Raw genomic sequence first — 10888 nt, 5'->3', positions numbered from 1 at the left:
CAAGGCATTCAGTCAGGAAAATGATGACATCAAATAATGATGCAATAATGAGGCAAATTGCTTCAAATGCATTAGGCTCATGGAAGTTTATAATTAATTTTAAAGTCAGATTAAGTAGAATTTTTGTTCCAAAAGAAGGTGTTTGTCATGGACCCCACTAAACAGACACAGAGCTGTGTTAAGGGTATGGATTTAAACTGGAAAAGCACTGCCAAGGGAAAAAAAAAAAAAGTAGAAGGAACCTTTTTTTAAAAATAAATTCTTTTAAAAATAATTTTACCTCTGTTTTGCAGCCCTGAACAGGCTGAACAGTGGAAGTGAAACCAATTTCTTCAGCTGGTTTTACAGCCACAGACACTGAGCACCAGAGCTCCCTGTGAAGGGCTGGGAGTCCACTCTGACTTGCACACAGTAAAAGCAGATGGGAGGAGAAAGGAGGGGAAAATAAATTACTTTTATTTGTATTTATTAAATTTGGCCTACAGGCTCGATGTGACTCAGTGCTGAACATCTGGGACTGATCACAGGATCACAAACTGAGCAGGAGTCATCTGGCTCCTTAGAAATAAACACATCCAGTCCCTCTGCCACAACATTACTTCCTTATTGATAAAATACAACAGCCATTTTAAGTCCTTTTAATCTTTTCAGACACAGTTTTTTTTAACTTCTTAGAGGTTTTTAGCATTTTTTTTTTCACTTCAGATGATGGCAAATTGCGTTTGACCTCGGACTGGCAGCGTTTGGGATTGCCCACAGCACCGATTCACCTCCAGAATTCTGTGGCACAATGGTGGCCTTGCAAGTGCATTTTTGGCTGATTGCATCCCTGGTGAGCAGCATTGCAGCAGCACAGTCCCTGCTGCAGGATGCAGCCCTGCTGAACTACATTGACCGGCGTTTTCTGGCTCTGGAGGTACGTGCCTGGTGAATCCTTCTGCGCCTAAAGAGGGTTGGAAGTGTGTGGATGTTCCCAGCCCAGTCTGGACCATGCACCAAATCAGGAGGGTGAATTTCCAGCTTTTTACCCCCATGAATGAGTAAAAAAATCCTTGCTAAAACTTTAACTGCAAAGTTCCCAACTCACCCCGTCGTTTTTTGCAGGATATAATTTCATAATGTTATTTTTCTATTCTGTTATCATTTTTATTTTATTTTTTTTTTTTGTATTACACCAGTGAATTTAGCTTAAAATGCAAATGTTTATGTAGTACTGTCTCAGGCCACCCTAGAGAGCACTACAAACATATTGTCACATATTCAAGTATTTATTAACAAGGAGATAGAAATTTATCAGGTATTTTTCCTGTCTGCAGGTATCCCTGCCTGGAAGGATAGTCTAAAGACACATTCATGCAAACCAGAATTGTATCTGCACCTTAAATAAACTTTCAGTATCTGGGAGACTGAAATGCAGTCCTTTCAATTCCCTGAATTCCTTTCAATTTCTTATATAAATGCCCCACTTCTTGCTTCTTTCTCTGCAGTAAAAAGCTACCAATACTGCAGAACACACAATATTGGTGTGCTATAATCACATATTGCTTATTTTAAATTATTGACGTGTCCCTGGCTCCTGGCTTGCACTGGCAGACTTAGAGAGGAGCTCAACTTGCCTGATTTCACCTCCCTTTTTGTACAGAGCCCTCATTAGTCTTATCTTCTCAGCACAGAAGGAGCAGAAGGATTAACCTGATATTCTCTTCCCATTGTGAGACAGAGATTTACATTTCCTTTGCCACTCCAGGAGTAACTTCACCTGGCAAACTTCCATTCCACTAAAAAATGGGGGAACCCATTTGGTGCAAGGGCCACAAAAGTAACAGGACAAAGAGTGAGGCAGATGCTGAAAACAGCACCTGAAATAATTAAAATGAAAGTTTTGTAGAAAGTCATTCAGCAGCTTCCTGGGGATTTATGGCCTTGTGTGAATGGGGCAGAGAGGAGGTGGAAACCACATGGAAACCACAGCTCACAGAGCAAACCAAAGATCTGCTCAGATTCCTCATCTTCCCAAAGTGCCAGCTGGGCTACTCTTTTCAGGACACCTCTGAAGCAGCTGAGTTGCAAAAGAGAAACCATATTATTTACCTCTGAAAACACTGATAATATGAATTTAGGTGTAAAGAAATAGTTCATTGGCTTTCTTTGTTTGTTTTGTTGTTGTGTTTGGTTTTGTTGTTGTTGTTTTGCATTTTTTTTTAAACACAGCCAATAATTATTTAAAAAAAAAAAAAAAAAGAAGCAACACAAAACTGCTTCAAACATAGAATTTCGGTATTTTCATTTTCACCTTTCAGTGGGTGAAAAATTGCCACACTAGATTCTGCCTCTGCCACAAGAGCTGTGTTCATGTGAAATGTTCATGGCTGTAATTTCCTGCAGAAAACTCTTCCAGAGTGCTTCAGCAGTGCTCCCACAGGAGGAGTTCCAGGAAGTTTATTGGGAAGCAAAAGTCATCAGAGATCATGAGCCCTTAATTATCCCTGGCTGCTTCCATCAGAGCACTTTCCTTTAGGAAGCAAAACAAAGTATCTGGCTGTCAGTAACCATGTTGAGGTTAAAAATGTGGATTTTTGTCCAGACTTCAGGATTTTGCAGCAGTTTGAGATGTTCTGCTGGCACAGCCACCCAGCCAGGACTGGGGTTGGGGTGGGTGGGTGCAGGGGCACTGGGAGGGGTTTAAAGTATAAAGTATGAGTGAGGCTGTGATGTACATGGAATATCCACCTCTATCCACGTGTTCTTCCCGTGTTCCCACTCAAGAAGAGGCTGGAGAAATGCAACCAAGACCTGCTGGAGTACGTGGAGGAATTCAGGGAGTTTTCCAAGGCGCTGCTGTCCCGCCTGGCAGGGCTGAAGGCTGGCAAGGCTGAGCTCAGGGGACAGGTGGACAATCTGCTGTGGAGGGTGGACAGGGCACAGAGGGACATCGATTATTTGGGATCCACCACGGCTTCCAACGCCTGCCTGGAGGTGCACCAGGACCTGCTGGAACAGCAGCTGCTGGAACAGGCAGAGGAGAAAAAGAGGCTCAAACTCATGCTGAACGCAAGTAAGAGTGTCCTGATGGGACATTGGTGGTTGGGTTCTTTATCCCAGGACTGAGATTGATGAGGGAGAGGAAGTTTGATCTTGTTCAGACTTCATTCTTTATTCTTCTTTTATCTACATTGCATGGACACAGGGTACAAGGTGCTGAGTGCACTAAGATAGAAAGGTGCAAAATGGCCAACAAAGATCTTCTTCAAGGTCTTTTATATGTTTATTTATTTATATTTATATATATTTATATGTCTATATATTTACCCAATTAACAAATGTCCAGTAAATTATTTTTATTATTATTTTCTAATTGTGATATATAATAATATATAAAACATTAATATATATGATAATTACTTATATTATACGTACAATATATAATAATATTAATTATTAAGAAATATATTTAAAATATATATACATATATATTAAATAAATTAATATTAAAAATATATAAATATATATTATAAAATATATAAATGTATTACTTATTATATTATATATTCTATATTTTATATATTATATATAATATATAATATATATATAAAATATTATAATGTAATATATAATATATAATATATAATATATAATATATAATATATAATATATAATATATAATATATAATATATAATACATAATACATAATATATGATATATGATATATGATATGTTATATATTATATAGCATATATTATATATAATACATTATATATTATATATTACATATTACATATTACATATTATATATTATATATAATGTAATATATTAATATATTGTTATAGTACTATTAATTATTAAATAATTAATTTATAGCATGAATTACAGTATTATAATTGATTTTATTATAATATTAATAAAAATAATATATAATATATATTATATTTTAATATATATAATAATTATTTCTAATTATTTTCCCAATAACCCAACACCTGTGTGCTGCACTGCAGCACTTTTTACCCAATCACTCATTACTACCCAAAAACCCTTAGAAGAAGATGAAAAAGAAAGAAGAAGGACAAGAGACAACACCCTAAATCCTCCATCTTGTCTTCTGTTCTCTAAACTAGTTTAAACTCCAAACTTTAACTTTTTCACCCAGTGACTTAAGAAAACTCTAATTTACACACTTACACTTCTAGATTTCTATTTAACAGTTGTTTTCAGGATGTTGTATGAAATTCAGTGTTTTCTTGGATGTCAGAGCCAGGTATCAGAGATAAGGGCACACACTCTGTGCCTCTGACTCCAACATAAAATCAGTTTATTTCTTGGCTCTGAGCCATCCCACGTGTCCATGCTGACTCGGGGAGAACAGATTTTGGTTACGGATTATTGCAAGGGGTTCTGGGCCGTGTAAATAGACTTATAAAACCCATGTATATGCAAATAAAAGGTATGGGAGAAGGAAGGAGGAAAACACAGTTCAAATATTTACTTTGCAGAAATTCTACCGTGTATCAAATTAATTCTCCAGAAGTTACTTTTTGTTATAAAATTAGGTAAAATCCTCTGAAGGTGTGTTCTTGTAAAGCCCCAGAAAAAGCCATTTCTGAGTACTGCAGCTGTACTAAGGAATTAATGGTGGTCTTTGCTTTTTGGACTAGGCAGGGTCAAAACCTCAACTCAAAAGTAAATTTTTTACTTTTTAATTAATTTTTCAATTAAAAAATTCACTTTTTTTTTAAATACTTAATTCACTTTTGCAGTTTGTATCTGCTTTCCTGTCCTGCTCTGCCATCCTTCCTCTCCTTGTCCCCTGGAGCATGCTGGCTTGGCTGTGAACAAAGTTTAGTTTGAAAATGAGGTGTTATGGACACAATCTAGAGTTTTTATTTTTTAAACAAATGACATTTTGTAATTATCTTCACCTTAAAAGGTTGTGGTACAAGCATATTTAATTATAGGTATTATGGGCATATTTAAAGCAGTCAGTTTTCATAGTAGTAAGAAATGAAGAGCAAACAATAAGAAATACAAGCTGCAATTTTTTAAAAGTTAGTGAAAGAACTTCAGCATCATCAATTACACAGTTCCACTGACTTCAGCAGAATTAGGCTGATTTAATTTTACACATAACTTTCCAATTTCTTCCTCGAACTTTTCAAGGCAGGTGCTTACAGAAGCAATCACCCATTCTGCTCCTGAGCTCTCCTCATACTCCACAATTCAGTGCTCTGAATATCAATAGTTTCTGTTTTCCATTTACAGAACTTTTGAGCATTTTAGGCATTTTTTTTTTCAGAGAGGAAAGAAACTGGGGATTTTTAAATTGACTCTGTGTGGTTAGGGCACTTTGAAAATTGTATCTTTCTGAGACTTTCAGCGGGGAAAAATTACTTTCCACTTTCCTTAGTTGGAAATTATTACTTTTGACTTTATTGTAGCAGCTCATAGCAACTTTATTTTCAATTTGTTCTTTACTGTGGGTACTAGTCAGATGCTTTTCCCATTGAATTTGATGGCAAAAGTATTCCCTCTGCAGGTTTGTCAGCACTTAGAAAAAGTAGGAAGATCCTCAGCTCTAGAAAATAGCAGCTCTGCTTCTATGCTGTTCACATCTTAACCAGACTCTGTGATTATTTTTGCTGAGCCACTTGACAAATCTAGCAGGAAAGAGTTAAGTCCAGCTTTGTTACTGGGCTTGGATCAAGTTTGCACGGAGAATAACAATCAGACAAAAATCTGGTTATTTCCCCTGCAGAGGAAGATGCTGCTAAGGCTGCCTGGGATTTTTGATTCAGAAGCTTTAATTTACTTATTTTTTTTTTAATCTATTTAACCAATAAATGTTAGATTTGGGAAAGCTCTTGTGGCTTGCTCAGGGAAGGCACCTCCAGAGTGAGGACTACCAGGAAAAAAACCCCACTCTGTAGCAGCAATATCTAAAAGCTTTGATTAGAGGGTATCAGTGCCCACAAATGATATAAAAATTGCTTTCTACAGGCAGCTGCAATCTTGCCATTGGCTTCAACAGGTTCATATCAGGCCAAATAAGGGGGCTGCTTTTGCTTTCTCCATTTCATCTGCTGCCAAAACTTCCTGCCTCAGAGCTTTGTTTGTCCTGTTTACTGAGATGGCTGCACTCCACTGAAAGCAATTCTTCAAACTTCAAATGCTGAGCCTCCTAATTTATGGGTGCCCTTGGTAAACAAGCTGGTTAATATGCTTTGCAATAGTTGTTGGGTTGTTTGTTTTTGTTTTTGTTTTTTTTCCTGGAAAGGATGCTGCTTGATAAAGATCTCAGAGCCTAAATGCCTGAGTCCTCACAGGCTTGGTGCTTTCTGGTCTGAAACATCCCTGCAGAGTGCACACAAAATGTAAATTATTAAAATTAAGTTATTAGAGCAGCCACTCACTCTGCTGCCTCATTCTTTTGAGTGCAGGTGCTGCCAGGGGGAATGGGAAGATAGCCCAGTGGTTTTGCTTTCTGTTATTCTGATCTGGTTTTATTCCTATTTTTACTATAAATTCATAAAAAGGAGGTTACCTGAAGACCAGTCCTGAAACAAAAATATTATATATGTGGATAATGGGTTTTAATCTGTATGCCTCCAACAAGAAATAAATCTGATTACTTAACTGCTTGATCTAAACCAGAAGTCAGTTCTCTGAAGTAAAAATTACAGCCCTGTAAAAGGACAGACAAGGATAATCACAAAATCACTAGCTGTGCTCTTGGCCTCCTCTCAGACACAAAAACATCCAAATGTTTTCGATAACACTGGTGAAATAGAACAGAACCCAACACTTTACAGGTAGATGAAGACACCACAGCTCTCTTAGCAGCAATATATCAAATAAAACTATTTCCAGCACTATTTACCACAGCCACGCTGCTGACACCTATACTGATATATTGCCTCTGGCCTTAGAGATGAATTAAAAGGAAACTAAGTAATTGAAAGAAACTAGAAAATTTACAGATATTCTGATTATTTTTTTTTCTTTGTGTTTGGGTATTTCTTTGCAGGTTGTGACCACGTGCTTGCAGGTATCAGGTCCCTAAAGGTGGTTAAGAAGACTGGAGGGAAGCACGGCTCCTGGATGAAAGATCCCGGCAAAAAGCACGCCAAGATTTACTTGTTGAGCGGCTCTGTAAATAACGTGGTTTTGGAATTTGCAAACATCATGGCTTTCATGGAAAGCAACCAGACCCTGAAGGCTCGCAGAGTCCCCTTGGCACTGCCCTGGGAAGGAACTGGCCACGTCATCCACAAGGGTTTCCTCTTCTACCACAGACACGGCTCCTTGAACGAGATCATCAAATTCCACATCCAGAGAAGAAGCGTCGCCGACCAGATGCTGCTGCCGGGGGCTGGGAGGATTCCTGCCTACCAGCTCTCTCCACAGACAAAAATAGACCTGGCTGTGGATGAGCAAGGGTTGTGGGCCCTCCACGCAGAGCCAGAGAGCGGGGGAAACATCGTCATCACCAAAATCAACCCCGCGGCCATGGCGGTGGAGCACAGCTGGGACTCGCCCTGCAGCAGCGAGGGTGCTGAGGCAGCTTTCATGGCCTGCAACACCCTCCACGTGGTCTACAACTCTCCTTCTGGAGGCTCCTCCCGCATCCAGTGTGTTTATGATGTTCTGGGAGCTCCAAGTGCCCCCCTAAACCCAGGACTGCATTTCCCGAAGCGCCAGGGCGGCCACTCCAGTGTGCACTACAATCCGAAGGAAAGGCAGCTCTTTGCTTGGGGTGATGGATCCCAGATCGTTTACAAGCTTCACACCGAGCAAAAAGCTTAGAAATCTTCAAAAAAAAAAGTTAAAATCTTTAGCAGCTTTTCAAGTAGATCTGAAAGCCACCAGTCCCAGGCCAACATAGCCATTAATGTGTCTTAAAATGACATTATTCCCATCTGTTACAACTTTCATCCATTTTACATAACTTAAGGCTTATGTACCCCAGTAATCTTAATTCCCGATTGAGAATAAGTGAAGATTCCATTAATGTAAATACCACACATGCACAACCCACCTACCACCCCCTAAGGTACAAATTTAAGTCTAAGGTTAATTAAAAAAAAAAAAAAAGATACCCCATTTCTGACAGGTTCTCTTCTTACTGAAAATATTTTCTGCTTCAACACCATGGATATTGAATCAGAAATCCTTCCTGTCCAAAGTACAATTTGACAAACTTCACAACTCTGAAGATCACAGAAATCCCTCTGGTGAGCAATATGAAATCAAACACTTACAGAGACACTAGCTAGAAGTTTTAACAGGAGAGGTTCATTATCCCACAAAATGTAGGAATAGACACCCCCACAAACATGGCTTATATTTAAAATAAAACTCATCAAGGCTGCTGCTATTCATTGAACTTTTAGAGTTCATGGAAACTCCACATTTCTTATCCACATAGCTGTATCCACTGTGGATATATCCTGCCAGATATTCACTTTTATCAGCTTCAAGTTGCCTCCTCTCAGCATTTTTTGAGCACACTGCTGTTTGTGTGCCAGAAGGAATGTTCTAGGTGAGCTGCTCTGTATCACACACTGCTTTTAAAGGCTCTGCATATCACTCTTAGGTGGTTTTCCCATCAGGTCTCTTTCAGCACCTACTTGTGAGGCATTCTCCCCAAGGTTTCAAGTCACTTTTGTTGATTATAGCAGAATCTTTCTCATCCTATCCTCCAGGAAAAGGTGGCTCAGATGAGTGCAACAGGTGAGGGCATGGCACTGCTCAGCCCTGGGTTTGCCAGTCACAAATAAACTCCAGGTATTTTTGTCTCAAAAATAATGTTAAATAATATTTAAAAAAAAAAATACTGTGAAATACAGGTATAGACTCTATTTTTTACAGATTTTAATGACAGCTGCATTTGTTTAATAGCAAACAAAAAAGGAAACACACCAAAAAAATTCCTCTCCCCCCAAAAAAAACCACAAATAATGGTGCTTAAAAAGCAATCCACAGCTTTTCCTACAGCCTACAGAAAACCCAGGGTGTTCATTATGCTGAGAGAGCTGCTGTTCTGCTTAAAAATATCTTCCAGAGAGCAGCCAAACACCAGGGAATGGTTCTGAAAAGGAGTTCCAGAGCACAATTAAGAGTGTACAGAGTGCTGGGCTGCACCAGTGCTACTCTGCCTTCAGCAAAAGGAACTTCATCAGTCCAAGGCCTCTAATTAATGAGTGGAGCTCTGTTTCTGTGTCACTGCAGACACAGGAGGCACAGCCACAGCCATCCTGGGGCTGGAAGGGAGGTGGGCTGCCACTGTGGGACCCTGGGATAAAGGCAATATTTGTCCCTTTTATTCCTCATCTGTAAAATTACAAAATGCAAAATGGCATTAGGCACCTCTGGAATGCTGTGAGAACTTTTATTGGGAAGGATGTGTGACTTTCTTTATTGAAGAAATAAAGCCTCTGGATGTAAATATGGATTGAGTCTGCTTTTTAGGAAAGGGGTTCTTGGGATGTAGGTGTGTGCCACACGATTACAGAGCAGAGAAAGCCCACACTGCTGTTCCAGAGAAAGATTTTAATGTGAAATCCTCAAAAGTTTGGGCAGGGTCTTCTCCCTGCGTGCTGCTGTACATGGAGGCCCAGGGGACAGGGCAGGACAGGAGCTGGCATCCTTTGGGCCACTGTGCCAGCACCATAGCAGGAATCTGTGGGAGGCCACTGAGGAAAGCTCCTCATTCCTGGAGGTGGAGGGAGAGGAGCACTTTCCAGTCTGAGCTTGGCTTTTGCTCTATTTTATAGTTTTAGGATGAACTTTCCAGCTGCTTTGGTTTCTCCCACTCCCCGTGGGTGTTTTAGAGTCCCATTCCCGCACTCATCTGGGAGTTTCACCACATACATTTCACCACGGCTGGGACCAAGACAAAAACCAACTCCTCTCACCTCAGCACTGCTCCCACTTGTCTCATTAAGGACTTTTGTATTTGGGTTCTTTTTCCCTTTGAACTGAAGATTGATGAGAGGGAGGCAGTTTTCTCTTGTCTGGTCTCAGTTGTTTATTCTTTTCTTATCACCATCACAAGGTACAAGGAGCTGTGTGCACTATGATAGAAAAGGGGTAAAATAGCTCACAAAGATCCTCTTCAAGGTCTTTTATCTGTCCATTTACCCAATTAACAGATGCCAACTCAATTATTTTTCTTAGTGACCCAATGACCCAACACCTGTGAGCTGCACTGTGGTATTTTCTATCCAATCACTCATTGCTACCCAAAAACCCCCAGGAGAAGAAGATGAAGAAGATGAAGAAGGACAAGAGACAACACCCTAAATCCTCCATCTTGTCTCCTGTTCTCTAAACTACTTTTTCACCCAGTGATTTAAGAAACTTTCTAATCTACACACTCACACTTTTCCTATCTAACTTTAACATTTGTTCTCATGTATCACCATGAAAACATGCTCATGAATTTCATATTATATGAAATTCAGTGTTTCTTTGAATCCTAGAACTAAGTATTAGAAACAAGGGCACACACTCTGTATCTCAGACTCCAACATCACTCTTGCTGGAGCAGAGCACAGAGCAGGCTGCCGGTCCTGGAGCACGGAACAGGCTGGGAAATGGGCTGTGGGTTGGGGCAGCACACGGATTTCCTGGGCTGCAGCGTCTCTGGGCTTGCAGCATCGCTGACACAGCTGAGGGAGTCATGTCTGTGGGTATGGTCTGCTCTGCTGATCAGTGAACATCCTTGTAAGAAAAGGACAGCAGGCATTCTCCTCCAGCTTCCTGCTGATGTCTTGAATAGATGTATTCATGATAAATGTATGATTTTATTAATTTTCGTAAGTGACAGCACACAAGCAGATTATTTTTGAGAAAGTCAGAAGAGACATTTGGTTAACTCCCAGATGACAAAG

At 39.6% G+C, this 10888-nt stretch overlaps 1 protein-coding gene across 2 annotated transcripts; it reads left to right on the top strand.

Moving 5' to 3' along the window:
- The first annotated feature begins 517 nt into the window (after positions 1–517).
- OLFML1 (olfactomedin like 1) lies at positions 518–9430 on the top strand. 2 transcript variants are annotated; one of them, XM_058830247.1, is made up of 3 exons: positions 518–916; positions 2770–3055; positions 7021–9430. In XM_058830247.1, exons 1-3 carry the CDS (start codon positions 791–793, stop codon positions 7797–7799), a joined length of 1191 nt encoding a protein of 396 aa, XP_058686230.1. In that variant the 5' UTR covers positions 518–790; the 3' UTR covers positions 7800–9430. The 2 variants fall into 2 exon arrangements, with proteins under 2 accessions (XP_058686230.1, XP_058686221.1); XM_058830238.1 differs by having other exon boundaries at positions 2767–3055.
- The last annotated feature ends 1458 nt before the right edge of the window (positions 9431–10888 follow it).

Source organism: Poecile atricapillus, chromosome 1, assembly GCF_030490865.1.
Source record: "Poecile atricapillus isolate bPoeAtr1 chromosome 1, bPoeAtr1.hap1, whole genome shotgun sequence".
Classification (NCBI taxonomy): Eukaryota; Metazoa; Chordata; class Aves; order Passeriformes; family Paridae; genus Poecile; species Poecile atricapillus.
Note: the sequence above shows the minus strand (reverse complement) of the source record. Positions and strands in the feature narration are given on the sequence as shown.